Raw genomic sequence first — 17,425 nt, 5'->3', positions numbered from 1 at the left:
ATACTTGAAACATACTAGAACTATTATTGTTTTGTTTTATATTTTGAAAGTGACTGGTTAACCTGTATTCTCTTGATAACAAAAACCAATTATTATTAGTGCCATCATTAAATTACACAAATTATCAGTGCTGAAACACCATTAGCAAAGGGCCAATGTTTTAGGAACAACAGGACCTTGTATAGAGTGAATAAGCTGCTCCCAATGCTTACTGTCTGATGGGAATCAAGCATATTAAAGAATTCTGTGGTGTGTGTTGGAGTCAACTAGATCAAACATTAGCTTGCATGCAAACCATCTGGGGAACCTGTTAAAATGCAGATTCTGGTGTGATAGGTCTAGTGCTGGGCTTGAGATTCTGTATTTCTTATTTTAAAAAGATTTTTATAATTTACTTTTAGAGAGAGGGAAAGAGAGGGATAGAGACGGAGAGAAACATCAATGTGAGAAAGAAACATCCATCAGTTGCCTCTTGCATGTGCCCGGACAGGAGACCGAACCTGCAACCAAGGCATGTGCTCCAACTGGGAACTGAACTGGCAACCTTTTGCTTTGTGGGTGGGCACTCCAACCAACTAAGCCACACCAGTCAGGGTGAGATTCTGCATTTCTACCAAGCTCCAAAGTGATGGTCATGCTGCTGGTCCCCAGACCACGGTTTGAGTAGTCAGGAAATAGAGAATAAACCAGAGGTTTTGAAAAAGATATAGAGTATGTTAAACAGTTTGTCACTGTTTATTGTTGCAAAATGATAATTACTAAATACTTTCAGAATTTTTATTTAAATGACAGAAAGACCAATTAGAAGAAATCATTAGGTAAACTAAGTCATTTTTTAGAAGAGGAAGCAAGCAAACAAAACATTGAAAACTAGTCTTTCAAGCTAAGAAAAGGTAAACAATTTCTCTAGGAATGAACACAACCAAGGCAAGTTTTAAACTCCAGCAGTGTGTTATACTATTTAATTTATAATTTAAAAAATCCTCCCACTGAGCAGCAGATGGCTGTAGGGTTAAATTTATCCTTGTTTCTAAAATTACCAGTAGAATTCCGATATGCAGTCTCACTGAAGAGTTACACATCCTTTGTAATTATTATAATAGGAGTGAAGAAGACAATTATGAGGAAATGAAGGATGGGTGAGTGGTAGAGTTGAAGCTGATCCATTGCACAAACTGAATGGCCATCAGCCAACACTGACATCAATGCACACTTTGTTGCCAACCAGCAAGAAAAAGCCAGCTTCACAGTTGACTTCCAAGCATCAGTCATTCCCTTGCTACCGGACAGAAGAGCACAAAAACAACACAGCTGAGATAAAATGTGATCTTGCTGACCAGTATGAGACATCTATTTGTCCAATGAGAGAGTTCAGTGGGCTAAGAAGCAAATAAATTATCTTAGCCAAAAATAGAGGTAGGAGGCAGAGACTGGGTGGGGATGGGAGGGTAGGAGGGTAACAAAACAAAATGAAACAAAACCCTGTGAGCTCTCTTCCGTAGTCTAGGCTTAATGTTGCTGCTTAGCCTAGTGCTGCTAAGGCTATGCAGGCTGGAAGAATAAAGGCAAGGTTTCATTGTGCTTGCTGAGGGAAAGCTGTTTCATTACATTTTACCTAGTAAGAGTGGCAAGAGGATAACAAACGGAAGGCTTCTAATAAATATTTTACCAATGAACTCTGTCTCAGGCTCCCCGACTCCTTTTTGTTCCAGTGTACAAAACTGGAATTTATACACAGAAACCCTGTCTCATGGTCTTCTAGTGAGCAGGGAAATTGTTAGAAGCAATACTGGGAGATGGTGGGCCACTCAGAGATCATGGGTCACCTCAGAAAGGAGGCAGTGGTCTTTGGCTAAAGACAAGGGACTTGTGATGCACAGGTCAGATTAATGAGACTCATTAAACATTACTAATTACACTAAAGATTCCTGGGGGGGGGGATTAATTTGCATCAAGCAGAGATAATTTAGAATATAAATGATAAACTCCCCCTCATTCCTCTGGGATTTACATTAACAAGACTTTAAGGACTTGATAATTTAAAAAAAAACAAAACCATGGTGAGGGGGCTATCAAAAATTTCAGGATTTGTTTTCACATGGAATCAATTATACATTGAATACAAATAACAGCTACTTTAATTGAGTGTTACACGGTTCCAGTAACAAATTATTTAACAAACACTTATACTATGTACCAGGCACTGTTCCAAGTATTTTACAAATATTAACCAGTAACCAATATGAGATATGAACTTCTATCATTCCCTCCTTACAGATAAGGAAACTGAGGACAGAGAGGTTAGGTAATGTATCCAAGGTCATGCAGCTAGCAAGTGCCAGAACCAGGATTCAAACCCAGATGGCCTGGCTTTACAGCCCATACTCTCACCTACTACCCTCAGTCTCTAACACTATCACTAATCCCTAAAATGTTCCAAATAGATATGCTTAATAGATATGGAAACCTAGGCTCAGTGAGGTTGAGTAGTTAGCCCAAGGTCACATAGCCAGAATTTGCTCCTGTACTGTCTGATATCAAACTCCACATTCTTTGTGGGAAGCCCTGTTTGAACTGTGATATTTGTGAAAACTTCCTCTGAATATTTCGTACGTTTTTATCCTTACCCACAAATTTATTGTAAGCATTTCAAATTAGGAAAGTTAGAGAATAAAATTATATGTGCTTTACCTGTTTATTCTTAATTTTATGCCTAAATAATCATAGCAAAAATAGCTAGGAGGAAACAGCGCTGCAATTACTAATACTAATGAAAGCCGGTATTTCTTCGCATTCTGCCTCTTACTCTGGAGGTCCTTTTGTATTTTGCAAAGGCTGGAGGTCTCATAATTGAGGTATGAGCCTACACGGGTGTTGATGAGTGCATGGCTCATTGGTGTCTGACATCTTTACCCACTGGGGGAGTACAAGTTAGACGCTGATTTTGAAGCCATGTTTCTGTACTTATTAAAATGAATGGTCATTTTCTGTTTTCTAAATAGAGACATTTTAATTTAAACTGAGTTCTGGTTTGCACTTCTCTTCAATTTCAACATTTAAGATGGCTAAAATGTTGACTTATCCAGCCCATTTATCAATTAAAAGATCTTCATAAGTAGAATGAATAGAGACAGTATAATTTAGGGGATCATTTTATATTTTATTCTGGTCCTTGCAAGTTTTCCATATAGCCCCATGTTTCCTAGTTGTGTTTAGATTTCTTAGAATTCAAGAAAAACCCTCTGAAATCAGAAGATGATGTTTTTAAAGGAAAGCAGGGCTATAAAAAAGTTATAAAATCCATGGATAAAAATAATATACCAAAGAAATTCTTTAACAGCACGGGCACACACATAAGCTTTTGATGGCACACAGAACACCCCCTGACCTGGCTCTGCCTGCCTGTGCAGGCTCTCTTCCTGTCGTTCCTCACTGGCATCTATGTCTCACCAGCTCTGCTCTATAGTTTCCCTACATACTGAGTTTTCTGGCCTCCTGCCTTTGCACATCTGCTTGGAGCTGCCCTCTGTACCTCACCCCCTCAGTCCACTCTCACCCTATCACACCAATGTCTTCTTCTTAAGCAATTCTTAGCTAATAATTTCTTCCAGGCAGTCAGTCTTTCTCCTAGCCTTTACAACAATCACCTTTCTGTGTTATATTTACTTGAAGGTCTTGTTCTGGATTAATTCTTGTTCTGAGGTGAGAGCAGAGTTAAGCGTTTTTGCACTGCTGTTGTTTTGTCTTGAAATATTTGCATCTCCAGGACTTAGCTCAGAAGTGCAGTAGATGCTTAATAAACATTTACTGAAATTTGGTTAAATGTTGGTGAGGATGACAGAAAAAAAAAATGTGGGTAAGGAAGTATTTGAGTGCTTAGATACACTGGGTGTGTGTGTGTCTATACTTGTGAGGTATAAAATCAAAGACACTAAATGTATAAATATAGAATGATGGAACCCAAAATTCGGTTAGTGAATATGCCCTGAGGGATAACTGACAATAATGCTTGGAATTGACAACATGATGTAGTGGAAGAAACACAGACACGGGTCAGAGACACCTAGGTTTGAATTCCAGGTCTGCTACTTATTATCTGAGTCACACCTCAGTAAGTTATTTAATCTTTTTGTATTTCAGCTTTCCCACCTAAAAGCCAGGAAGAGTTATGCAGCTTCTAGGGTTGCTGCAAAGATTAAATGGTACAATGGTACCTTGCAGGGCACCTGAAAATGGTGAAGGCTCAATAAATGTTAATTGTTATAGTAGCTTAACCAGAGAGAACAACTTTAGGCCTCGGACATTTTACCTGTCTTCTAGATAAAAATGAGTAGTTGAAGTTTAGATATTCAAAAACAAAAATAAAAAAATGTAAAAACAAAGAAAGACCTAGCCATCTCATAATGACATTAGAAATATTGGGTTTACCTACCCATATTATAGTAGACATATTATGTAGACAGGCAAAACTGAGTATGTTTTGTTTCCAAGTTTCTTTGGTTCTACTAGGACATTTTCTTTTGAGAAGTTAGTGACATTGCACTTTGTAATTCTTAAAGCATATGACTCACACCACTAACCTTTCTCTGTCTGAAAACACTTCCGAAACTCCTCTGAGGTATTGTTTTGTGCATTTTTTGTTTTGGTGATAAATGAATGCAAAGGTGACAGAGGTTCCCCTTCTTTCTACAGAGTTAAGGACTTCAGAAAACAAGAGAGTTTTCTGAAGAGGGCAATCTTAGGGCAGCAGATGTTTCCAAAGAGAAGTAAACAAAAATTCCAGTAACATGCATTACAAAAGGTTGGCAAAAAGGAGTGAAATGAATGAAACTAAATGGAAAGGCCAAAAGAAGAAGGGAAAAAAAAGCCACAAATGGGAGAAGTGAACACATAAGAAACTATGGAAACTAATACAGTGGATTGCATTTTCAAAACAAAAATGACAAATCAATATAAATCTCTCTCTATATAAATGGGAATATAACAAGTTAGCTGTGTCTTATTAAACACTTTGTCTTATTCAGTCAATCCCATTATTAAAAAAAAATCAGACTACAGAATGGAAAATCTATTATCTCACTGTAACATATGTAACATTGGCATTTGAAATTAATTATTAAAATTAAAGTAAATAAAAGTTAAGGTAAAGTAAGTAAATATTAATTATTTACCTTCCTCTTAACACTCAGGACAGAAACTAATGGGAAATGGCGCAGAAATAGACCAGTTAAATGAACAAATCAGAGGCCTTCTCCACCCCACCCCCACCCGCCCCCAGAGGCTTTTAACTTACATTTTATACTTCAAAGAGTTGTCTTCTCCCTATACTTTCTCCAAAGAATATCCAACCTAGCTGGTCAACTAGTATACTAACTAGTATAATTTCCTGGTTAGCTCCTCTCTTCTGGATGTCTCTCTGTTCCTCTTTTGTAATCCTAAAACAAAACACCAGCATCTGCAGTTTTTCTAAACTTTTGTTTCATTCCCTCTACCTTCTTCAAAACTCTAACCAAAATAAACCACTCTCTGTCCAACCCCTATAGCCACTACTGCTGCTGCCCTAGTTCAGATCTGCGTTTTCTTAATTGGACTACTGCATTAGATTCTTTATTAATCTTCCTGTCTTTAGTCTTATCCCCATCTCCCACATGTCTTTGCTGCCAGTGAGAGACATCTTTCTAATACATAAATCTCATTGTCATCCCAGCTCCACTTCACCCCTGTCCCCACCCTAAAATTTTCAATAAATTAGACTCCCTATGACCTGTAGAATAAACTCCAAAGTCTCTTTCATGACATTCGAGACCCTTCATACTCTGATCTTTGCCTACCTGCTCCTCCGGTGTCAGTCTACATTCCTCCTTTTTCTTTTCCTGTCTGTAACCTCACTGCAGTCATGAGCCACAATTAGGAGCAGGGTACAGTGCCAGCAACCTGCACTGTTGCTCTAGACTGACCAGTCCCTCTCCTCCAGCAGAGCCCCCCAAACCAACCTGGACACAAATCAGACCAAAGATACAAATGAGACACCAGCTGTAGCTCTGCCATTGTGTACATTAATAACGAACTGATTTCCCTTACATTGCACACAGATCTAAGGAAATGAATAAATCCTTGTTTTTTGAGAAAGCTTGATGTCTTCAGTAGAAATGCTCCCCAATCTTGGCCTGTAGTTCCGTTTCTGCAAAAACCCAGCACAATGGCTCACAATTGATCATGTTAGAGCCAGCTGTGTCCCAGTTACCTGCTATTTTGATATTCATGTTGTTATCCAGCAGGAGATTTTCAGCCTTGAGGTCGCGGTGCACAATCTTCCGACCATGACAATAATCAACAGCAGACAGGATCTGCCAGAATTTGCGCCTGGCCTCAGACTCATTTAAACGGCCATGATTAGCAAGATAGTCTGTAAAAGAAGAGAGAATTTAGAATATTTACCAAAATAAAATGACCCCACTATTAGGATTCAGATTTTTTTTTCTCAGAAAGCTTTTATAGTGACTAAAGGTTAGTATTTAAACAACATGCTGTTTTCCAAGTTCCTTGCCTTGAGAAAAGTAATTCCAATCATATTTCTCTAGAGTCCAAAAAAAAAAAAAAAAGAGTCCAAGACCAGACAATGGCAAGTGGCATAATAGTCACAGTACCACTGAAAATACTTTTTATGCCCAAGCACTCTTGCTGTTCTTTTCTTGAAAAATTTACTGAATATTGAATATTTCTAACCACATTTAAAAATTAAAATTTATGTAAAACAAAGAATATGAATCAATTCTCTGAGACCCTATGAGATAAGGGTTAACTTTCTTTCAAAAAATCATTTTTATGTAGTTATTAAACGAAGCACCTGTAACATGAAATACGATGGTTCCCAGAAGTAGCTTAAATAATACCCTGTTCTTTCATTCAATGGAGTAATTCAGATCAACCCAAGAATATAGACTCGTTCTTGAAACCAAGCACTCTTATGAGACAATGTTCTAAACACACACACACACACACACACACACACACACACACACACACACACTTTGCAAGATACTTTAGCTAACTTTGTGCAATGTTATAATCTCTATTAAAGCAGTTTACTTGAGAATTGATTCTGCATGTTTATATAAATTTAATAAAAAAATATTCAACTCATACAAGCTTCAGCTGAAGATCTGAAACACCTTTGAAATGATCTTTTGAGTGAAAGGGCAAAATAAATCATGACAGGCTTTTCTATTTAATTATTCTCCCAAGTAAAAAAGTGTATGGGTGAATCAGTACTCGGTCACTTTCACAAATTTTCTGCACTAGGTGATATGGTTTACTGGTTTTCAAATTCCATGCCTTTGGCTCATGTCATCCTCAATATTTACTATAAAATTTACTAACATGTACAGCCCTTCACAGTTTACAAACCATGTTCCTATTACAGCATCTCACTTAATCTTCCTAAAAACTCTTCTATGATAACTATTACTCTAATTCCTATTTTTATTATACATTTTTATTGTATTTTTCCATTACTATTTATCCCCATACCATCTTCCACCTCTACCCATCACCCTCACCCTGCAATCACCACAATGTTGTCCCTGTCCATGAGTTCTTTTCTCTCTTTTTTCCTTTTTTGCTCTGTCCTCCCACCCCTTTAAAGCCCCCCTCTAATTCCTATTTTATATTTGAGGAAACTGATGATCAGAGGAATTAAGTAATCTGGCTGAATCCCTTTATATTTAGTAAGTGAATGGCTGATGTAAAACCAGGATATTTGAAATTTTTTTTTTTACTACATCAAGCTGCTTCTTTATTAGACTCCTCCTGAAATCCTATCAACCCTTTCAAAACCCTACTCAAATGCCATTTTAATCTTAAACAGTCTCTCATCACTGGAATAGAGATAAATCACTTCAGATCTCTTAACTCCTTCACACTTATAACACACTGCCTCAACACTTTAATTATCGGCATTTATATCATAAATATCCCAATGAGTGTTCATGTTTGGATATACACACAGCCCTAATTCTAACACACTGTGTTTTAGAAAATAAAAGATACCTTTATTAAAGCTTCCTGAGGATAGGGATCATATCATTTTTCTCTGAACTCCCCACAATGCTTAGCACTATGTACAAAACATCTTAGATAGATTAAATACTTTGTTGCTTAAGATTTTATCATGGATGCTATCATGAACCTTTCCACAAACAGAAGTATAAAAATATGGAGGAGCAGTGTTATATTCTACAAGTTATAGCCTTTAAATTCAAGTGGACATTTTGTGTATTGTTTTATATCTGCTATAATCACAAACAGAGATAATCAGTTCATCATATCTTCCCTTTGCCTTTAAAGAGGACACAGAGTAGCCATTCATAATTCTGAAAATAAAAAAGGATCTCTTAAGAACAAATACGCAGACTTTTCAGTATATTTGAAAATTCCTAACTATGTCTAAGTAAACTGGCAAGTGGACAATGTGCTTTCTATTCATAAGAGTAAACCGGAGCCTCCTTCTATACTGGATGATCTGGGAAATCCATTATGAAGTTTTGGACCCTTGGGGCAAATGTAACTTAATGGGGGCAATGCAACGTTTTCTGTGGAGAAGTTATTTGGCTTGTTAAGATTTTTCCTACAATTTCACCCCACATTCCATTTAAATTGTATCCCTAGGTGAGGCAGTTATTTCATAGACAAATGATTCGCTTCTCAGACAATATTTCTTTCTGTTGAAAATGCTGAGTCAGGGGATTTCTGGCCAAGATGGAGGTGTAGGTGGATACACTTTGTCTCCTCCCACAACCGAACGGACAACAAATAATTTAAAAACAAAAAATTACTAGAATGGCCAGAAAATTGAACTGCATGGAAATCCAACAACCAAGGAGCTAAAGAAGAAACACCCATCCAGACTGGTAGGAGGGGCAGAGACGGGCAGCTGGGGTGGAGAAGATGTGTGGCAAGGCGGTGGCTGGAGGGCTGGGTGGGAGAGGTAGCAGCTGGTAGACCAGGTGGTCCCACATTTGTGTGCAAATAGCAGCTGGGGAGTGAGAGAGACTGTGCAATCTAGGGTTCCAGTGCGGGAAAAGAAAGCCTGAAAACCTCTGGAGGTAAAAACCTGTGGGGGTTTTGGTGGCAAGAGAAACTCCCGGCCGCACAGAAGAGTCCCTTGGAGAGGCCAACGGGGTCCCAGAACGTACACAAACCCACCTACTTGGGAATCAGCACCAGAAGGGCCCAGTTCGCTTGTGGGTAGTGGGGGAAGTGACTGAAAGCCAGCTGAGAGCCAAGCAAGTGGCATTGTTCCCTTTCAGACCCCTCCCCCCCACACAGCGACACAATGCAGTGACCTCGGTTACCCCTCCCTGGTGAATACCTATGGCTCTACCCCTCCCAATGTAACAGGTACACTGAGACAAAGAAATATGGCCCCAATGAAAGGACAGATCAAAGCTCCAAAAAAAGAACTAAGCAATGAACAAATAGCCAACCTATTGATGCACAGCTCAAAACAATGGTAATCAGTAATGGTAATGGTAACCAACTGAGTTGGTTGAGTATGGTCGCAATATGGAGGAAAAAGTGAAGGATATGCAAAGTGAAATAAAGAAAAATATACAGGGAACCAACAGTAAAGGGAAGGAAACCAGGACTCAGATCAACAATTTGGAACAGAAGGAAGAGATAAACATTCAACCACAACAGAATGAAGAAACAAGAATTCAAAAAAATGAGGAGAGCCTTCGGAACCTCTGGGACAACTTTAAACGTTCCAACATCTGAATCATAAGGGTGCCAGCAGAAGAGGAAGAGTAAGAAGTTGAAAAGTTATTTGAAAAAATAGTGAAGGAGAACTTCCCCAATCTGGTGAAGGAACTAGATTTCCAGGAGATCTGGGAAGCTCAGGGAGTCCCAAAGAAGTTGGATCCAAGGAAGCACACACCAAGGCACATCATAATTAAGTTACTCAAGATTAAAGATAAGGAGAGAATCTTAAAAGCAGCAAGAGAAAAGGAGACAGTTACCTACAAAGGAGTTCCCATAAGACTATCAGCCGATTTCTCAAAAGAAACCTTGCAGGCAAGAAGGGGCTGGCAAGAAGTATTCAAAGTCATGAAAGACGAGGACCTACATCCAAGATTACTCTATCTAGCAAAGCTATCCTTTAGAATGGACGGGCTGATAAAGTGCTTCCCAGATAAGGTCAAGTTAAAGGAGTTCATCATCACCAAGCCCTTATTATATGAAATGTTATAGGGACTTGTCTAAGAAAAAGAAGATCAAAAACTATGAACAGTAAAATGACAATAAATTCACAACTATCAACAACTGAACATCAAAAACAAAAACAAACTAAGCAAACAACTAGAACAGGAACAGGATCATAGAAATGGAGAGCAGAGGGGAGGGAGAGGGGAAAAATGGGGGAAAAGGTACAGGGAATAAGCAGCATAAAGAGTAGGTACAAAATAGGTTGGGAGAGGTTAAGAATAGCATAGGAAAAGGAGAAGCCTAAGAACGTATATGTACAACCCATGGACATGAACTAAGTGTGTGTGTGGGGGGGGAATACTGGGGGGAGGGGTGATGCAGTGTGGAGGGGAATAAAGGGGAGAAAAAAGGGACAACTGTAATAGCATAATCAATAAAATATATATATTAATAAAAAGGAAGTGCTGAGTCAATATGCCTAAGTGGAAATTTTTTTTTAAGATTTTGGCAAAACAGGGAAACCTAACAGATCTGATGTGAACAAATACGGGTTAATATATATATATGGAAAAAGAACCCAAACTGTTTCCTACAAGATGAGTCCTGGGAAGCACACATGAATCTATGGCAATTGGTATTTGTTTGAAGCAATTAGTCAAGAACAGGTACCACCATAGCCAAGGGGAAAGAAAAGCTTTGAAGCTTGTCAAGAAGGGTACTGTCTGGAAAACAAAAGCATGGTACATCTGAACCTAAAATTACCATGTAAAACCACAGTCATCACATGTCAGTAAATATATAGCACACAGTATGAGAAAAATGACATCTGCATCCCAGAGACTGAGAGGCCAAATACTTATAGAAGTGGTACTGTCACACCTTAAGAAAAATCTAAGTGATTATTACAGCATATCTATTATCTTCTCCATTCTTTATGATCTATGCAGTGTAGGTATCCTCAGAAACTATATAATCTGCTGAGAAATCCGTAACAGAAGTAACTGAGGCAAAATCCTGTTTGCAAATAAAATCAGTTTAGGTATACACCATTCTCTGTGAAGGACACTGTTATCAATCCAAGCTCAAGTTAATAAACAAGGACCTCAAGTTAAGATGCAAAAAGCACACCCATGTTTCACTTTAAAATCTTAAGTATTAGAGAAGAAAATTATGAGTGTCATAACACTTCCCTACACTAATTGCCTATGTGTGTATTTTTGATGAATGAATACAATTTCCAAAAAGTTGTTTTTTCCCGATGTTTGCATTTTTACTGTTAAGTAAAATGTAATTTTATGTTTACTAACTTTAATAACAAAATTTTTTTTTAATCTTCACCTGAGGATATGTTTATTGATTTTAGAGAGAGATGAAGGGGTAGAGGAGAGAGAGAATCATTGATGTGAGAGAGAAACATCAACTGGTTGCCTCCCACATGCACCCTGACTGGGGATCGAACCCACAACCTTTTGGTGTACAGGATGATGCTCCAATCAACTGAGCCACCTAGCCAGGGCACAGAACTTTTTAAGGTTATATTTTGTATGTCCTTTTGTTTTTCTGGTAATTGGTTTTTATTATACATTACAAAAGTCATGGTCTGTGATGGATTGGACAAATAAAAAATTGGTCTTTGAATACTGATAGTTTGAGAAATACTGATACACACAAATAGGCAATTATAATATGCTGTGACAAAGGCTAGAACAGAAATAAATATATCCTTATGTATTATTTTTGTAGGTCATTTTAAATTTTCTATCTTTTTATTATGAAAGTCTCAAATATACGTGAAAGTAGAGAAAATAGTATAAAGAATCCTGGAGATTCAGGAGTTCTCAACATTTTGCCATACTTGCTTCATTTATCCTTTTTTTCCTTTTAATTTCTCTTTTTGCTGTAGTAACCTAAAGCAAATCTTGACATAATTTTGTTTCACCCTACTTTTGTATGCATCTTTCTAAAATTTTTTTTCTTTTATAACCACAGTACTATTATCATACTTAACAAAATCAACAATTCCTTAATATCACCTAATCAATGCACAGTCTGAACTCAGATTTCTTTAGTTGGCTATTGGAATCAGGACCCAAACAAGATGTAAGTCTCCTAATTATTTACTTTGTCTTTGGAGTCTTTTTATTCTGCAACAGTTCCTTACCCCTCCTCACCCCACTCCTTTTCCCATGCCACTGGATTGATCATTCTCAAATCTAAATTTGCTTTTTGCTTTCTCATACTATTGTTAAACTTATTCTTCTATCACCTGTATTTCCTATTAATTCAAATTCAAGTATAAAGAATAGAATAGATTCAGGTTTAATTTTTTTGGGAGGGTGGCAAGAATATGTCACAGGTGTATCTCCTAGGAAAAATACAATAACTGGTTTTCCTACTTTCATGAATGCTAAGATTTATCAGTGAATTCTAGGGATGATAGACTGATCCTTCAATTAGAGCCTCATCACTCTTTCTCCTAATATGGTTCTAAAGCTCAAGTATACATCAGAATTTTTAGAGGGCTTATTAAAACAGATTAATGGGAACTACTTCCAGAGTTTCTGGTATATAGTAGGTGTTGGAAAGGGCCCATGAATTTACATATTTTTAAATATTACCCAGGTGATGCTTAAAATGCTAGAACAGGGGCCACACTTTGAGAATCACAGGACTGACTTTTGTATTCGTTGGTGGTCATACCTGAATCAATTACTTCACTAGGTGTTGCCAAACTGTGGTTTTCCTAATTTTTTTATTCCTGCCACACTTATTAGATGAAATTCTTCTGCAGAAAAGAATTTTCTCTTGTAAAGGCTATTTAATTGTCATGAAATACAACTAAAACAGTTGAGGAAGGATACATGCTTAATTCCTCCTCAAGTACTAATTTTCAGAATAAAGCATTGGTACACTGGCTACCTCCAATGGTATCTATTAGGATTTTATGTGTTTTTTTAAAAAACATTTTTCTACCTATATTCAGCTTTCTTTCCCTCCCTCTTGTATGATTCTCTTAATTATCATAATGAATGCATGGACCCTTATGTATTCAATTTCAATCAACTATAATCATTATACTTTTTTATGCTCAAATTCTTCCATCTCTCACCAGTGGAAACACCTTTACAATGTTTTTGTTTTTTAATATGACCACAGAAATATTCAATACCTTTATTGCTTTCTGACATAATAAAAGTGTCTCATGCTTATCTTGAATACTTCCTGTCTTAAACCTGGAATCAGCCATTCTCCATGAAGCCTTGGTTCTTTTCACTGAGAATGGTATCTGGGTGCTTGGGTGCTTTTTAGTTAGCGGGATGGTACTGCTTCTAAGCCTTTTTAGGGTCAGAGCTAGGAAGTAAGTACTTTTAAAGAGAAAAATAATAATAAATTCATTCCATTTCAAATTTAAAGTTATAGGAGTTACTTTTGTATTTGCATTTCTTTTTCTCTAACATAAAAGATCCTGGTTCTTAACATTAACATATATTTGTTGTTTTATCCTACAATAGTTATGAAATATATTCAAAATAGCTATACTAATATTACTACAAACAATAAAATTACTGAAGTTTAAAAGTTAACATTTTTCGCAATTGTATTTATCTTGAGATTACATTGTCCTAAGAACACAAAATTCAAATACAATCTTTGAAAATTACTTGAAATGCTATCTCTGTGGTGTTTTGCCAGCATGATATATAGTACATCTGTTATTAAATATTAGGGATTATATTCTTTTTCCTGTTTGATTAACCTTATTTTTGAATATGTAAAACATTTAGCTTATGTTTAATATGATGCCAAAGTTAAAGCTAAGTGACACAATACAGTCCAAGAAATCTGTTCCCACCTCCTGCCTAAAGATAACTGTTTTTATTAGTTTTTGGTTTACTCCTTCTGTGTTTCATTTTATATGTGAAAGTGTGTGTGTGTGTGTGTGTGTGTGTATAGTTGTATTCTCCCTGCTTCTTACATAAAAACATTTATCTTTTTTTCTCTCCAATTCATAGCAATACACAGAAATCTTCCACTCTTCTATGTCACTGTAGATACTAAAAGTTAGTAGCATGGTGTGAAGAATAAAGGCTCAGGGGTCAGGCTAGCCTGGGTTCAAATTCTGTCTACATACTTGTCAACTATGTGACCTTGAGCAAATTACTTAATCTCTCCAAACCTCACTTGCTAATCTAAAAATGGGGATAATAATAAAATACACCTATTCTACTATTATTAGAATATATTCTAGTAATAGAAGAGAATCATAAAGTTATGCGAAAACTAAATGGAAAAAGCAATTCAAAAAGCAAAAAAAACCTCTTCATGAAGGTGCCTGCCACATATAAGTGCTCAAAAATGTTAGCTGCTATTACTTCAACCATGATAATTATGGTTGTTATTACACGGCAGAGGCTAAGGCTACCTTCCTTTCCTAATTACCGTTTATCCACGAGGCCCGTATGGTATGGTTGCTTTCTGTCACACTCCATTGAAATTGCTTTAAAGTCACCATTAACTTCCCTAGTCTAAAGCCAATTACCTTTTCTCAGTTCTTACCTTTTATGACCTTCCATAAATTTTACACATAATTGGTTTTCAAAATAAACATCTCTCCCCATTGATTTTGTGTCTATCTAGTTTTCCTCCATCTCTTTTACCAACTGGCTCTTCTTTTTTCTCTAACCATATAAAACTACAATAGTCTAGTTCTGACCCTTTGCCCTTCTTTTTCTAAACTCCTTACCTTATAGAATTAATCTAAGTTATCACCTTCTTGTGGATAACCTCTGATCTGCTTTATTTTTAGCTCGATGATGTAGTTACCCTTCATACTCTTGTAAAGTAGTGCCTGTCTCATGGGTGCCTCTTTAGTCAGTCAAGGCATGTCTTAACACTGGCCTGGGGTCTTCTGTTCAGAGGTTCTATTGAGAATCTAATGAGAATTGTATTTACATACAAACACACACATAAAGTTTGATACACAATTTTGAGGGGGTCTATAAAATCTTAGGTTCAATCCAGGTTAAGAAATTCTGCTTTGGGGGTTTCATTTATTGATTAGAACTTTTATAAAAATAAATTCCAGATTTGCCAAGTGCATTTGACCTTTCAATAGTTGCTCACTTGTATGTCTACACAGATATTTCTTTTGCTACTGCAGTGTTATCAAGAATGGGCAAATCTTTCTTTTTATAAACTTCATTACCACCTTCTAAGTCACTATAACTAACATCTTAGTCACTCAACTTCAAAAATTCAAGAGTCATCTTCTACCAGCCCCTAAATGAAGTATAGTTGAAACACCAATACACAAGTTTCAAGTTATATTAGTTTTGTGTAGTATAATTAATAAATGTTTTCATCCTGTATTTATATTATAGGTAAGTGTTGATTCCATAGCACAATGCCTATCACATAATAAATGCTCAGTGCCTGTTAGGTGCTATCATCATCATTACCACCATCATCACCTACAGCAGCACCTGTGACATCCTTTCTCTCCCCCAAGGGATAACGGGCAGCTTTCCCAGTATCTTATCAAAGTGGAAAAACCCATCCAGTTGCGCTTCCTTAAGTTCCAGGAATATTAGAAGCTTTGAATGAGTATTTTTAAGCTTAATAGTCTTTAGTCAGAAATTATTAGTACCTCTGAAAGCTGGAGCTGAGTAAGAGACCAAAAGATTAATAACTTATGCAATTAATTATTTAGTGTTATGTTGAAATGATTAAATTTATAATTTCATCAATTTGTAATTTGGGAGTAAAGAGGCTGATGCCATTTTATTTTATTATTTTTTATCCTCCCCAAGAACATGTTTTTGATTTTAGAGAGGGGAAGGGAGGGAGAGAGAGAGGGAGAGAAACACTGATGTGAGGGAGAGAGACATTAGTCAGTTGCCTTTCGTGTGCCCCAACTGGGGACCAAACCCACAACCCTTTGGTTTCTAGGACAATGCTCCAACCAACTGAGCCACACCAACCAGGGCACTGCCATTTTAATATTTTGTGCTTAACTAGCCTTTTTAAAAGGCTAAAAAACAAACACACAAATAAACAAACAAAGAAAAACCCATGCCTGAGATAACTGAATCCTGGTCAAAGGTACCTAATCCACAAATTTGAAAAAACTTCATACTTCTAATCACTAAATTTAAAGAGAAATAGTGTTTTTAGGAATATAATCACTATAAACCCTGAGGCTCCCAAAATGTTATCAAAATAAGCTCATTTGTCCCTTCAAAATATTTTTCAGATCCATTATTTTCAATCCCCAGTTTCAAATTTCTACTCATCTTTTCCTCCAACATTTCTTTCCTTCAATCAGATAAAATGTTGCAGTAAAATAAAACTATTTCACTGTAGCTCAGCACTCCAATCTTTCTCAACTTAGACTGTGCTGGTTCTAATCAATCATTCTTGGATAAAAAGCAGAGAAAGAAAGGTCCCTTAATAAAATAAAACCCTGGAAAACAGGTTTCAGTAAATTGATATATGTATCACTTTATAATGTGAACACTAATAAAAATGGATTAGGTATATGATCTATATTAAATTAGGATAACATAAGTTTCTTAATTGTAAATGTTAAGATTATAATATTACTTACATTAAATTACATTAAACTTAACCGTGAGACATATTTATGAATATGAAACTACAGATTTTAAAATATTTTGCTTCTTTGTTTTTGTAAGTATGTAATCATTTCAAATTGTGTGCTTGACAAAAATGAAAGGAGACTGTTGTGGTGGTATACTTTGGCAATTTAATTGTGCTTTTCAGCAATTTTCCTACATTTGACTGTTCACATCTGTTAAGACTCTGAATCAGTTCTTCAAGCTATGTGGAACTACTGAAGCAAGACACAGCCTTCTGAGAAGTAAATGAGTTTTTAGGTACAATACATAGTTGAAAGTGTTGCAAATTATTTACAATTGACTTCTGTGACTATATGTTAGTTTTCAGTGACAATTAAAAGCAAATATGGTCAAACTTTTCTAAAATTATTTATAACCCCTTTACAGAAGCCAATAGGTAGCAATATCTGATAGTAACATATCAAACCAACAAGACTTCAAAAGGTTTCATATCTTTAAAAAAATATACAATTAAAATAAATTTCTGATTTCTTTATACCTAGGAAGATTTCAAAAATAAATCCTAGAGTTGAAGAAGCTAGATTTGGGATGCTTTTTCTACTTCTCACTGCTGTGTGACC

The 17,425-nt window shown here is 36.3% G+C and overlaps 1 protein-coding gene across 2 annotated transcripts in view; it reads right to left on the bottom strand.

The window, feature by feature from the left end:
- The window catches only part of SIK2 (salt inducible kinase 2), a 133,381-nt gene that overhangs the window by 51,162 nt on the left and 64,794 nt on the right, over nt 1-17,425 (bottom strand). For both annotated transcript variants that reach the window (XM_054592488.1, XM_054592489.1), the window contains exon 4: nt 6,245-6,406. In XM_054592488.1, the coding sequence (XP_054448463.1) occupies nt 6,245-6,406 (162 nt within the window). The remainder of the gene's footprint in view (nt 1-6,244; nt 6,407-17,425) is intronic.

The sequence above is a fragment of the Pteronotus mesoamericanus genome, unplaced genomic scaffold (assembly GCF_021234165.1).
Source record: "Pteronotus mesoamericanus isolate MK-2021 breed Mesoamerican mustached bat unplaced genomic scaffold, CSHL_Meso_final scaffold_36, whole genome shotgun sequence".
Lineage (NCBI taxonomy): Eukaryota > Metazoa > Chordata > Mammalia > Chiroptera > Mormoopidae > Pteronotus > Pteronotus mesoamericanus.
This window is presented reverse-complemented; position numbering and strand designations above follow the sequence as displayed.